General features: G+C 36.6%; 1 protein-coding gene across 1 annotated transcript; it reads right to left on the bottom strand.

The window, feature by feature from the left end:
• Positions 1 to 427: 427 nt before the first annotated feature.
• pdcl (phosducin-like) lies at positions 428 to 8,829 on the bottom strand. The gene is made up of 5 exons (XM_058759252.1): positions 8,683 to 8,829; positions 7,134 to 7,317; positions 4,574 to 4,755; positions 3,871 to 4,152; positions 428 to 1,174 (listed from the first exon to the last, which is right to left on the bottom strand). Exons 2-5 carry the CDS (start codon positions 7,306 to 7,308, stop codon positions 890 to 892), a joined length of 924 nt encoding a protein of 307 aa, XP_058615235.1. The 5' UTR covers positions 7,309 to 7,317; positions 8,683 to 8,829; the 3' UTR covers positions 428 to 889.
• Positions 8,830 to 14,425: the final 5,596 nt, after the last annotated feature.

The following is a 14,425-nucleotide window of genomic DNA, read 5'->3' as shown; positions in this document are numbered from 1 at the left end:
GACTGGGAATATTGGGAAAAGTTCTTCCTCTATGAAATCTATGAAAAAAATAAAATAAAATAAAAAAGTGAATTTGTTTTTTAAGCAGATTTAAATTAAATTTAAATTATTTTTGTTTATATATTTGTATGAATTTATTTTGTATTATAGAATTATAAATATAATTTTTAAAATGTAATTTTATCATTTTATATTCTACAATATATTAGTAAAATAAGTCAGAAATGAAGTTAACTCACCATGAAATATTCAAAAAAAATAAATAAAAAAAAAAAAATACTGCAACACTACTATTAAATATATACATTACACTAACTCCAATATTAAAAAAAGAGACCAGAAATTTGCTTAAGCATTAGTTAGATAAAATAGGAGTTTTTAAAACCAATTTTTCCCCTAAATGCAGAGAAAATAAACAAGACAAGGGTCAATTTAGAATCATGTTTTTATTTTTGCATTTGTCTTGATGGATATGTTTACAAAATGTATAAAACTAACAGAGGGTAAAGCAAACTAATATGTCGAAAACACAAATAAACAAACATATAAATCTAAAACTATAATAAATAGTGAAACATCGATGCAGGATTCTCTGAAGGGTTTTGCATTTTTGATTGCATAAAGAAACACTCCCGATTCTGGAAGCGTCTGAAATGACACACACATAAATACATCTAATGATATCTACTGTATTGGTCCAGTAATCATGATCAGTGAAATGCCTAAATCCCGAGTTTACAGTAGTGTATCTCACATTTTTCTGAGCTGCAACCGTTGTTTGTTTTTGGTCACTGTATTGGGTCTGAATCACTATGTGGATGTATACAAGAGTGTATATTTTTCTGTATCTATGTGTTGGTGTGCATGTATGTACACACACATTACGGATTTAGTCTATATCCAGGTCGCTGTCGGAATCGGTAGGGTGAGTGACAGCGGCATTGCGAATAGACGAGTGCGTGTTTGGCTGCGTGTATTTCTCTGGAAGAAGCCCGTATTCCTGCAGCAGAGCTTCGACGTCTGTGGCGTAGAAATCATCTCCGAGCTGATCGGACACACGCACCAGATTCCCCACCAGCTCACCGCCGCGGTACAGCAGTAGGGCTGGCAAAGCTGAACTGCGGAAAAGAGCGCTGGTGCCGACCGCAGAGCCCCGGACCCGACAGAACTTCACCTGCACGTCGAGGAGAGAAACAGAGAAGTAAGAAATCACAACCTAATACAAACTAAAAGAATAGCTTACCCAAAAACTTGAATTTGCTGCAAATTTATTCTGGCCATCCAAGATGTAGATGAGTTTGTTTCTTCATGGAAACAGATTTGGAGAAATGTAGCATTACATCACTTGCTCACCAATGGATCCTCTGCAGTGAATGGGTGCCGTCAGAATGAGAGTCCAAACAGCTGATAAAAACATCACAATAATCCACAAGTAACCCACACCACTCCAGTCCAGCAATTAATCAGAATCAGAATGAGCTTTTATTGCCAGGTATGTTTACACAAACGAGGAATTTGTTTTCGTGACAGAAGCTTCCACAGTGCAACAGAATGACAGCAACAGAACAAAAAACACAGATAATAAAAAGAATAATTAAAAAAATAGAACAAGTAAATAAGATAAAATATACAAATTCACAATTGTATGTACAGATATATAACAATAGACAGTTGTATGTACAGGTATATTATGTGCAAATTGAAATGTAGACCAAGTATGTGTGTTAGATAAATAAGTGTATAAATAGTGTGTGTTCCACAATTATTGTCCAGTGTTCATGAGATGGATTGTCTGAGGGAAGAAACTGTTCCTGTGCTGGTCGTTCTGGTGCTCAGAGCTCTGTAGCGTCGACCAGACGGTAACAGTTCAAAGAGGGAGTGTGCTGGATGTGAGGGGTCCAGAGTGATTTTGCCAGCCCTTTTGCTCACTCTGGATGAGTACAGTTCTTGGAGACTGGGGAGGGTTGTATCAATGATTTGCTCAGCAGTCCGGACTACCCTCTGTAGTCTTCTGAGGTCAGATTTGGTAGCTGAGCTGAACCGGACAGTTACTGAAGTGCAGAGGACTGATTCAATGATGGCGGAGTAGAACTGTTTCAGCAGCTCCTGTGGCAGGTTGAACTTCCTCAGCTGGCGAAGGAAGTACAACCTCTGCTGGGCCTTCTTCACAATGGACTCAATGTGATTGTCCCACTTCAGGTCCTGAGAAATTGTGGTGCCCAGAAATCTGAATGACTCCACTGCAGTCACAGTGCTGTTCATGATGGTGAGTGGGGGGAGTGCAGGGGGTTTCTCCTGAAGTCCACGATCATCTCCACTGTTTTGAGCGTGTTGAGCTCCAGGTTGTTAAGACTGCATCAAACAGCCAGCTCCTTAACCGTCCTGAATGAGGCCGATCAGTATGGTGTCGTCTGCAAACTTCAGGAGCTTGACAGAGGGGTCTTTAAATGTGCAGTCGTTGGTGTAGAGGGAGAAGAGCAGTGGGGAGAGAACGCAGCCCTGGGGAACTCCAGTGCTGATGGTGCGGGTGCTGGATGTGTATTTTCCCAGCGTCACTAGCTAATGCCTGTCTGTCAGGAAGCTGTTGATCCACTGACAGACGGAGGTGGGCACAGACAGCTGAGTTAATTTGGGCTGCAGGAGTGATGGGATGATAGTGTTAAAGGCAGAGTCTGTCTAGATGTTGCAGAACATAATGCAGTCCCATGTTGACTGCATCGTCCAGAGACCTGTTTGCTCTGTAGGCAAACCGAAGAGGATCCAGTAAGGGTCCAGTAATGTCCTTCAGGTGGGCCAGCACCAGTTTTTCAAAAGACTTCATGACCATAGACGTTAGAGCCACAAGCCTGTAGTCGTTTAGTCCTGTAATTTGCGGTTGCTTTGGGACGGGGATGATGGTGGAGTGTTTGAAGCATGAAGGGACTTCGCACAGCTCCAGTGATTTGTTGAAGATGAGGGCCAGCTGGTCAGCACAGGATTTCAGACAGACTGGTGTAACACAATCTGGGCCTGGTGCTTTTTTCCTTTTCTGCTTCCGGAAGACCTGGCGCACATCGTCTTCACTGATCTGAAGTGCAGGTGTGGTGGAGAGGGGGGTTGCTGGAGGTGTTAATGGTTGTGTGGAGAGGTGTTCAGGGCGGGTGTGGGGTGTTTTTTCAAACCTGCAGTAGAACTCATTCAGATCCTCTGCCAGTTGTTGATTCTCCACAGTGCTGGGGGATGGTGTCTTGTAGTTGGTGATCTCTTTCAGACCTTTCCACACTGATGCTGGAAAGTCTTAAAGTATTGAGAAGCCAAAAGCTGCATGTTTGTAAGAAACAAATCCATCAAGACATTTTTAACCTGAAACCATTGCTTCCAAAAAAATATGAGTCCTTTATCCATATTAACACTTCCTCCAGTTAAAAAGTTGTCCTGTCTGAATCAGGAGAGAAATCGGATTCTAATGTGAGAGGACAACAGGGGATGGACTTTTTCAATGCAGGAAGTATTACTATGGACAAAGGACTTGTATTGTGGCCAGAAGCATCGATTTAAAGTTAAAATATCTTGATGGATTTGTTTCTTATAAAACGCAGCTTTTCACTTCACAAGACATTAATTGATGGACTGGAGTGGTGTAGATTACTTGTGGATTACTGTGATGTTTTGATCAGCTGTTTGGACTCTCATTTTGACGGCACCCATTCACTGCAGAGGATCCATTGTTGAGTAGGTGATGTAAATGTCTCCTAATCATTTCAGATGAATAAACAAATACATCTACATCCTGAATGGCCTGAGGGTGAGTAAATGTTTAGCAAATTTTCCTTTTTTCCTGAACTATTCCTTTAAAGCTCTATAATGAAAACATATCTTCATCATTGTTACCATTGGGTACTGCAGTGCGAGGCAGAGCAGGCTTCCATCCATGGCCTGGCAGGCAGGCACCTCTGGCTCGAAGATGTGGACCAGCACCAGAGTGTTCTTGCCCTCCTCATCTACGGCGTGCAGGAACTCCTCCCCCGAAGAGATGTCAATCACCTTTTCAAAGCGGCGCCCTCCACACAGCTGTCGCCGCATCTCCTCCATGCGCTGCAGACGATACTGCTGGAGGAAGGCTTCATCATCATCATCATCCTCCTCTTCTTCTTCATCCACACGGAGGTTCATCTGAAGAAAAAAAAAGAAAAAAGAAAAAAGAAAAGAATGAAATTTTTGTTGCTGATATTCGGAAATGAGGAGGGCAAAGTGAAATGGATTTAAAAGGTAGAACAATTTGTTTATATTTTTTATAATATTGTTTATTTTTTAAACGCGAGACTTAATATCCATTTGATATAAATAATTATGGTTATTAAAATTAACTAGAACTATTAAAAACATTTTCTTTACTTAAAATTAAAGTAAAATATTTGTTCAAAAATCCTATTTTATTTCAGTTTGCAAGGCAACATTTCTAATTTTCTAAAATAAATTAGTAAAAAATACAAACATTTTTAAATATTAGAAAAACTATAATAGACAACCATCGTATCATGACATTCTGTGACATTCAGTATGTTGACTCGACTGCGTAAAAAGTGTTTCTCACTTTGTTTGCGATCTTATCCTGTAGCTCCTTCTGTTTCTGTCTGTCGGCTTCTTCCTCCATATGCGACTTGCAGGTCATGCTGAGTTTCTTGATGAGTCGCTCCATCTCTTTCTGCTGCTCCACGCGCTGCTCGTTCTCCAGCTGCTTGTATTTACGCCAGTCATTAATCACTCCTTTCGGCCCTGTAGGAGAAACACACACAGTCTCACGGATGTGTGGTTGATGACAGGGTTGCTGCAGGATTTTTAAGTTCAAATTTAAGACTTTTTAAGACCTTTTTTAAGACCTGCACAAATAAAATGAATACCAAAAAAAAAGCAAAAGTAAAAAGCATGATTTACAGTTCAGATAGAAGTTTTCACAAAATCAAAAAGTTTTATAAAATGATACACTTCATATTTCAGCCTTTAAACCATTTTTTAGCTGTAGCATTTCTGTAGCTTTAAATGCTAATGAGGAGGAGAGAGGCGGGGCAAGGTGGAGGGTGTGTGTGTGGCCTTAACCAGCTTGCGCTACCATGCGCTAATGTTGACAGTGGATGAATCGCAATGGCTCGTAGACACACAGTCCTTCAAGCTTTTCAGTTTGACCCAGAATCTGATCTGGATGGAGAAGCACCGGATGAAGAAGTTGATACTCAGCGGCTACAGCAGGACGTCTCCGAATGGTTAGTTTAAAATATTGTGTCTGGATACGGTACTTTAGTTGGTTTGTTTATGTATGCAGTTACAGTTATTATCATGTAGCTAATGCTAGACATAGGCTTGGATAAAGGAACTAAAAAAATACTTTGTTGTTCATTTGTACATCCAAACACTGAGCAACTGTCATGCTTCACTCATTTGCAAGCCATGATGTCTCTCGAGGAAAAAAAATATATATTGTGCTCGCCTCGCACGGTAGTAGCTCATCTTCTCATGGGCGGGCAAAGCAGAGAAAGGGGAGGTAACCTTTCCCCATATGACGACATAAAGGGAAGATTCCAGATTGGGCATCTGAGCTTTCATTTTCTCAAAGGCGAAGCAGGATACCCAGGGCTCGGTTTACACCTAATCGCCACTTCTAGCCACTGGGGGACCATAGGCAGGCTAGGGGAACTCATATTAATGTTAAAAAACCTCAAAGTGAAATTTTCATGCCATGGGACCTTTAAGTGGGTCACACATCAGACATGAAGCGCTGCGGCTAATGAACTGAAGTCTCGCACAGACACAAGACTTCTTTCCAAGAAAACTGAATTTAAAACCAGAATACATAGAAATAAATTAGGTTAAATATTTCAAGAGGGTTACCAACGGGTATGTTTAGGGTTAGGAGTTGGTTAGGACAATAATTAAGTGTATACAATTAAACAACTGCGTAATTGCTTAAAAATAATAATATACAGAATTGAATAGCAAGTGCTATAAAATAGTATGAGCCACTAATATTTAGTCATTTAGCAGATGCTTTAATCCAAAGCGACTTACAAATGAGGAAAATGGAAGCAATCAAAATCAACAAAAGAGCAATGATATGCAAGTGCTATGACAAGTCTCAGTTAGCCTAACGCAGTACACATAGCAAGGATTTTTTTTAATTATATAACAAAAAAAAAAAAAACAGAATACAAAAAGATTCAAAAAGCTAGTGTTAGTTGTTTTTTTATTGTAGTTTTTATTTTTATTTTATTTTTGAAAGAAAACAAGCAGTAAATGATTAGAGTGTAAGTCTAAAAGGGACAAGATTTTTTTTTTTTTAAGAATAGAATTAGAATAGAGAGAGCTAGAGATAGAGGGTCAAATAAAGATGGAAGAGATGTGTTTTTAATAAAGCGACGTTCACTTGCAGAATGCAAGCTTCTAGAGGCACATAAGTCTGAAGTAATTAATTTAGGTAAAGGGGTGCAGAGCTAGTGGTGGTTTTGTAGGCAAACATTAATGCCTTGATTTTTATGCGAGCAGCTATTGGTAGCCAGTGCAAATTGATAAAGAGAGGTGTGACGTTCTTCATTCTTTCTTACATTATTTTTGGCTCATTAAAAATTAATCTAGCTGCTGGGTTCTGGATTAATTGTAAAGGTTTGATAGACCTGGCTGGAAGACCTGACATAATACATACAAAAAATAAATAAATAAAATAATATAATAAAAAAAAAAAAAACAACTATAGGGTCCTAGAAATCCAGTTCTGAAACTACAGCCTCCGGTATTGCATGAATACCCTACTCACAACAACAGCCCGAACATGCACATTTATTCTCTGCCAGCAGGAGGTGTTTTCGGGAACCGTTTCCGCGGTAACGGCAGAACACAAAGCAGCGCAACGCTCATATTTATTTATAGCCTTTTGAAGTTTAATGGTCACATTAAGCTGTATCGTGATTCTGGTCTGTACCCAGATTGAAGACCTCCTGAAATCATAATTAAGACTTTTTATGACCTTAAATTTGATCAAGTAAATTTAAGACTTTTTAAGGACCTGCGGGAACCCTGGTTGAACGTGGATGCAGCATCTTTTATTCAGAGGCTGTGAAAGACAGAAGTACACATTTTTGTTCAGAGTTCACATTTAACCGTACCAGTGTTGACCGAACTGCCATCTGCACTGTACTCCAGTTCCACATCCAGCACCTCCGGGTCGCGGATGGTTTTGGATGCGTTCTCCTCTTCCTCATGGTCGCTCTCATCATCCTCACTGCTGCTGTAGTAATACTGCAGCTTCTCCCCAAGAATCTTATCATCAAGTGTTGTCATGATGTCACACTGAGATAAATGTGACACAGAAAACATACAACTATCACACTGAGAACATCAAGAAGCATCAAAATCAAATCAGCAGTTTAGCAGTGTTTAGTTAAGCAGACAGCACAACTTTCCATTAAACAAAACACTAAACAAGACTCGAAGTTCAAGTCACCTAAGTACAAGTTACCTTTAAGGTAATTAAAGGTAACACTTCACAAGGTTCAATCGGTTAATATTAGTTAATGCTTTTTAATTTTTATTTATTTTCATTATTTTTTTGTATGTAATTTTAAGTTTAGTTTTTGCAAAATAAAGATGTACTTACAAAGATTGCATTTTGTGAAATTAAAAAAATAATTTAAATATTTAAACAATATTAGGTATCATGAACAATAAACAACATTTTTTATCTACAGTATTTATTAATCTAGGTTAAATGTATTGTATAAATATCAATGTTCACTGTTGTAAACAAGTATTTATACATTATTAATAGGTATTGCATTAATTCTCATTCAAATGTAGAAATTAACATTGATGTATTAAATGCTGTATAAGTACTGTACACTGTATTATTGTTGCATAATATTTTTGCATTACATTTACAATTGAACAATAAATACAATATCACAATAATCATGTAATATCCAAGTATGGATTTTATTTTATAAAAACACATTAGTGTGTGTATTAGCATTACAATATTTAGATTAATGTTCCTATTTGTTTACAAAGACTGGGTTGCCTTCTCTCATTTTCCAGATAATTTAACCCAAGAAATTGCACAAATCATACACTAAAACTATCCTTTTGCTTCCCATCATCAAGTGCTGGTTATTCAGGAAATGCAAATCTAGTTCAAAATAACCTCATGAGAAAATTAGACTGGGGCTGGTAAGAAATCCAATTAGCCCTCGTCCCCTATGGAGATTAAATCTAGACTAATGACTGGAGTCTTACAAGACATATTTTAAACATATAATACCATCAATATAAATACATACGATTATTAATTACATTTCGTAAGAGATATCTATAGATTTAGCTCGTAAACAAGTATTAGCTAATCTGTCGAACATAACCTGCTACTTGGCTAATGTTATATACATCAGATAATGTTTGAGATACAAACTACCTAATTGAAATCAATATTGTTCACTTACAGGGCGTCTGATTTAACGTTACCCATTACAAATCCGTATAAAACTAAATTATATGAGATTCCCGATGAGTGTTTGCTATGTTAACATGCTAGTATGTTAGCTAGTCGGTTAACGCAACAGAACACGACACTACTAATAAAACAGGGTATATATATTATCAACAGGATGTGTTCTATGAATATTAAAACATTTATAACCTGATAACCCTACTGAAACTTACCAATATACGTCTCCTTTATCGCAGTTAATCGCTGAAACATTCGCTTCAGACTCTACACTGGCTCTACAGCGCAAGCACATGTACTGACCAATCACAGTGATGAAGAGATGATTGACATGAGTATGCGCCAATAAGAGTTTGAAGCGATTGATAGAAGGCGTTTCAAATATGTTTTGGGGCCTGAAGGAGTTTTTTAAAAAGTTCCTCTGTAGTGAAAATCAAGTTATGTTGTTTATCTGTCTATGTGGTGTTTTAAATATGCTTTTAGACAAACCAATCCATTAATCAACACCATTGCTGAGTATTTTCTCCTTAAAACTGTAGCTTCCCAAAGGCTGTCCCAGAAGTGCGGTTTGAAACAGTCCTTTTTTTGCTACCTCACAAAATTCAATAACCAATTACGTCAAGGGATAGATTCCTATCATTAGCATATCAGACCATCATGCAGGTCAATCATAAATGTCTTTTTCTTGTGTTTTATCAGTACAGTTTGTATGATTTGATACTTGCACACTTATTTAGTCACTGTTCTTGTGATAATGTAGCAGTGATGTTTTAGGCCTCCCTCTCTCCATTTGTACAAACGTGGCGGCATTCCCCAGTCTCAAGGTTAAAATTAGCATAGAGATCGCATGCAAAATAACTTGGCTGCATTCGAGTCTTCAAAGCATTTTGATGACACAGCATCATCAAGAAAGTAACTTTAACCAAAGTCTCTTTAAGACTTTAAGGGTATTGTATAGTCTTTGCTTTAACGCAGTGGTTCCAAACTTTTTCTGCCGGGCCACTCTTTTATAGAGAAAAATATTTTCAAGACCCCCCAACCCCCTCTTTTTGTTTTTTGAAAGTCTCTTCCTGCTAAAAAAACCCCCAAAAACAATAGGACCCCAATAGAAACCATCACAGAAATTCCAATGGTTTCCATTAAAATACCATTATAAACCATTAGCTTTTCCCAGTAAAACCATTACAATATTCCTTTTTGTAGTGCGTTTTGGGCATTTGTCCAATAGGATTTAACATCCCACCAATAGAATCCATCACATACCAGTTGACACCATTATAGTTTTCATTAAAACCAATACAATTCCCATTATAACCATTAAAACCATTACATTTTCTATTGTGTTTTGGGCAGGGCTCTATTGTTTTTTTTCAGCAGGGTTATGCTCACCAAGGCTCACTTATTTGTTAAAAAATACAGTAAACACTGTAATATTGTGAAACATGGTCAATTTAAAATATCTATTTGAATGTTTTAACATATAGGCTACTGTATTCCTGTGATCAAAGCTGAATTTTCAGCATCAATACGCCGGTCTTTAGTGTCACATGATCCTTCAGAAATCATTCTCAGTAACCATTTCTGATTATTATCAATGTTGTGCTGCTTAATATTTTTGAGGAAACTATTTTTTTTCACTATTCTCTTATGAATATTTGAAATTGTCCTTTGTGTCAGAGCGCTGGAGTTCGTCAGAAACAGAGCTGGACATCAGTTTACTGTCATGGATTTGTATATTCATAATTTGCGTTATGTTTACCTGGCACTGGCAGTCCTTTCACAACTTGAAATTTACATGCTTAGAGCAGAACCATGCATCGTTCATTTATATTTCTACATGGCTCCCTGCAATACAACAATACAATTAAAATATAAATAACTGTATTTTAAAATACATTGAATTATTGAACACATTTCTGAATGATTACAATTTAAGTTTTTTTTTTTTTTTTTTTTAATAGTTACTAGTAAAACTACACATTCTCAATGCTTTAAGCAGTGTATTAGTAGTTAATATGCTACACTCTAAGAAAAGTATTTAAAAATAGGGCACAATCTACTATGTTAATATGAAATAATTTTCCGTATTTAATTTTTCAAATTAATATTTTGCGTTCAATTGTTTTCTTATCAGGCAAGAGGCCACATGATAAGCGGGAAAATTACGCAGTGTAGTCTTTATCACCCTGCAGAGGTTTCTTTTGCAAAATAATCTGCTGACTGTACACTATCCCTCACACACACACACACACACAAACACAAACAAACAAAACCCACATCCACACCACATTTGCACTGATGCTTACCTTCTGTTATTCTGAGCTTTCTTTATCTGGCAACGATAAAAAGTTAAAAAATTGTTCTCTGAAATACAGACTGACTAACAAAGATAAAGGCTTTCAGGGATTAAAAACTTTTTTTCCTAATCAAAATAACCCAGCTGCAGTTTGATTGAGATTAAATGGAATGCACAATGAAAAAACAAGATTTTTGAAAATGTTTAAAAATTGAGTTATCCGTTTTTGCCAATGAACCCTTCATACATATATATGTGTATGTTTGTGTGTCTGTGTGTGTGTATAGTCATTCTTGAGACATGGGACAAAACATGTCCAGCAATTTTAACTGCTATCAGGTTTAAAAAATGAAAATATTTTCAATTGTAAATGTTATGGAGATTAATAATAGAATATATTTCACACAATTATCCCCCTCAATTTAATTTGATCATTATTATGTGAAATCTATGACACTTATTGTCTTCTCACTACATCTAAAACAGTGTGTCCACAGAGAAGGGTTCAATCAATTATATACTATAAAATGGATAAAAATGTACACACACACACACATATATATATATATATATATGGAAGCAGTAGTATATATATATTCAAAAACAATAGTTTTTGAAACATAAAGCATGCTGAATTCCACAAATCGAAAAAAGGATGCATTGCAATTAACAGTGCTTGTATTTTAATGCCTTGTATTTCCAGGGCTTGCATTTTTAGCTCCTGAAATTTAACATAGTTGTTTATTTAAGCTGTGAATATTTAAATTCAAAATATTTCATACACATTTTCATAATTAAAAATTCAATAATTCATATTAACCTTCCAGAATTCACTTCCAAAATATTAAATCTGTTTAAAAATACGATGTATAATATTCGACAGGTAAATTTCAGTCATTTTATTTCACTTTCCAAATTCGCTGCCACAAATTCAGTGGTTAAAATTCGGCAGAAAATTCAGCGTTGCACATCCGGGAACCGCAGGAATAGCAGTAGAGCACCGATGCATGATCTCCAGCTGCTGTCAGTCGCTCACCAGCAGGTGGCGCAAGCGGCTGTTGATGAAGGCCATATGTGGATCAAGTCACTCATTTACAAAAACTGATTTGCAGAAATGGAGCTAGCGCTAGAAGTTTTGATTATCGGGGCCAGTAAACATGTGGAAACGCTGATTGTGTGTATGTTTAATTCAACATTTTCGCTGTTTCCCTTAGCCTACATATAAGCAGCTTTCTCTACCACAAAGGAGATTATAATGCTCTTTTACCCAACGCTGAAGTACAGAACTAACATTACATCTGAGGAAGACATATATTGCTTTGGGTTGCTTAGTTTCTGTAACTCTGTATCATGGCTTGTGTGACCCTGTGCTGTAATACCGGGGTTTCCCTCATATGTCACACTCCAGGATTCCCCAACGACGCTTAACGCGCCTCAGTGAACTAATACAGTGATATAAGACCTCAGATCTCAGAATACACTTTATTGATGATTATGAAAACTAAATGGACAGTTAAGCAGATGTAGAATATGAACGAACGCGCAAGGTTTCGCGCTGTTTCCCTCAGAAATCGGTTAAAGAAAACACATTATGTGGCTCAGTAGTGCACTAACACAATGCCAGCTGTTAGACATGTTTGAGATGCGCCTCGCCTTAAATGTAGGCGGCTGCAGTGAGGGGAGGAGTGAAATAAACGCAGTCAAGATGGACTGAGCTCTGGAAGTGGAACAGATAAACTACACGAGATCAAAGACGGATAACGCCTTATTCTCACTCATGTGCTGTTCTGCTAATAAATGTGATATAATTTCAGTTCTGTTGCTTTTATATGAATATAAATATGATGAACAGGAAACTCAAAGTGCTTCCTATTTAATCCCATACGAATATCATCCATTCTACTTTAATACAAACATGTATTTTAGATTTTTATAGAAATATGACAACATCTCACACAGAGATCGCACTGTCATAGTGTTTGGGAATATTCAAGCATAATTTAAATACACAATCACATGAAATCAGATAAAAACCCCCCAAAAAAAACATTTTAGCAGAGAACGCAGCATCACAGTTGTCTGAACCAATGAGCGTTAAACTGTGTCGTCAGTCAGTCGCTTCCCATCATGCTTTTGATCCGCGCAGTCGGTGGAGAGCAACTGCGCGTGACTGCTCAATCCGACACAGCCGCCTCGCCGTCGCGAGAGAAGTCAGCATGACATGACAACAAGGCGGATGTAACTCGGACACTTTTTATTTATTTATTTATTTTAAAAGATGTTTATGGCAACTATGGTTTATTTGTTTTTCTCTTTATATTTCTTTTTTTGTTATTGCTATTATCGAGGTACTGTTTTGTATTCTGGTTGTGTATTTATTTTATTGCTTTGACTGTATCCCCTGTGAATGTTATATGTTTAATAAAAAATTGACTTATTAATTTACACTTTTCTAACCGGCATGCATCTCGCGGTGATCACCGGTGATCGGTTCTGCGCAGATTTTGCTCATCTCAAACAAGCCTAAGACCAAACTCAGATTTTACTGATGATGCAAACAGATGCAGATATGAACACAAGTTACGGAACGCGCAAAACTGCACGTTAAACATTTCCCATAAAGAAAACACTTAACACGGTTTGCCTCAGTGATAATAAATGATTAAATTCAGCATCTAATTAATAAAATATATTACTGTATATTATGTACATTTAAGCAGATGAGCCCACAACCAACAAGTTTCACCAAACCATTTTTTCTCCCATAGAAAACCAAGCGCGATATTATAGGTTTTAGGTTTGATATTCGCTGCATATTCGCCTAGGCTGCATTAGGGACCGTCTGCAAATTTACCTCACAGTACAAAACGAAGTAATAATTTACTAAATTATTTAAATGTAATTATTAAATTCAAATAATTTATTCAAATTAATGTTTACAGTAAATTAATAATTTACTCAAACTGACTAAATATATATTGCCAATAACTCACCTTAGACAATAATTCCCCTAAGTATGTACACTACACAAATATTTTTAAGAATTTTTAATTCACCAAAATGGGATTTTTCGTGTCCCAAATGTTGTATGTTACTAGTGACCAGACTGACTTACTACAGTTGAAATTTTGCCAATATCTTCCTCATTGTACATACAGTATATAATTATTCTTAAGAAATTAATTTACAAAGGTTTGTTTTGGAGGGGGGGGGGATTTTTCGTGTTCCAAAAGTTTGTAGTACATTCCTAGTGACTATACTCACTTACTATAGGTGAAATTTTGCTAATACCTCCCTTAATGTACATAAAGTACATTAATATTTTATACTACAATCTTTGGAAAATGAACAATTCCTTTTGAGGTCTTACAGATTTTTAGTTTTTGTTTTAAAAATGAAAAAAGTGAATTGTACATACAGTAAGGGAGATATTGGCAAAATTTCACAATGTACTACAACCTGTGGAACATGAAAAACCCTTTTGGTGAATTACTGTAGTTTTTTTTTTTTTTTTTACCAACAATTACCAACATCAATAATAACGATCACACAGTTGTTTTGTATCTAGCAATGTACTACAACCATTGGAACATGAAAAAAAACCTTACCAGGGATCTTTTATATGTAAATAATTGTGTACTGTACATACAGTATATATATTG

This window comes from Onychostoma macrolepis, chromosome 21 (genome assembly GCF_012432095.1).
Source record: "Onychostoma macrolepis isolate SWU-2019 chromosome 21, ASM1243209v1, whole genome shotgun sequence".
NCBI lineage: Eukaryota > Metazoa > Chordata > Actinopteri > Cypriniformes > Cyprinidae > Onychostoma > Onychostoma macrolepis.
Note: the sequence above shows the minus strand (reverse complement) of the source record. Positions and strands in the feature narration are given on the sequence as shown.

What these genes read in the sequence shown, in the direction of transcription:
- pdcl (XM_058759252.1), bottom strand. Translation starts at nt 7,308, where the DNA reads ATGACAACACTTGATGATAAGATTCTTGGGGAGAAGCTGCAGTATTAC. An exon ending in TGGCAGTTCGGTCAACACTG is followed by an intron (nt 4,756 to 7,133) that starts GTACGGTTAAAT and finishes TTTCTCCTACAG; the next exon opens with GGCCGAAAGGAGTGATTAAT. An exon ending in AGGATAAGATCGCAAACAAA is followed by an intron (nt 4,153 to 4,573) that starts GTGAGAAACACT and finishes TTTTTTCTTCAG; the next exon opens with ATGAACCTCCGTGTGGATGA.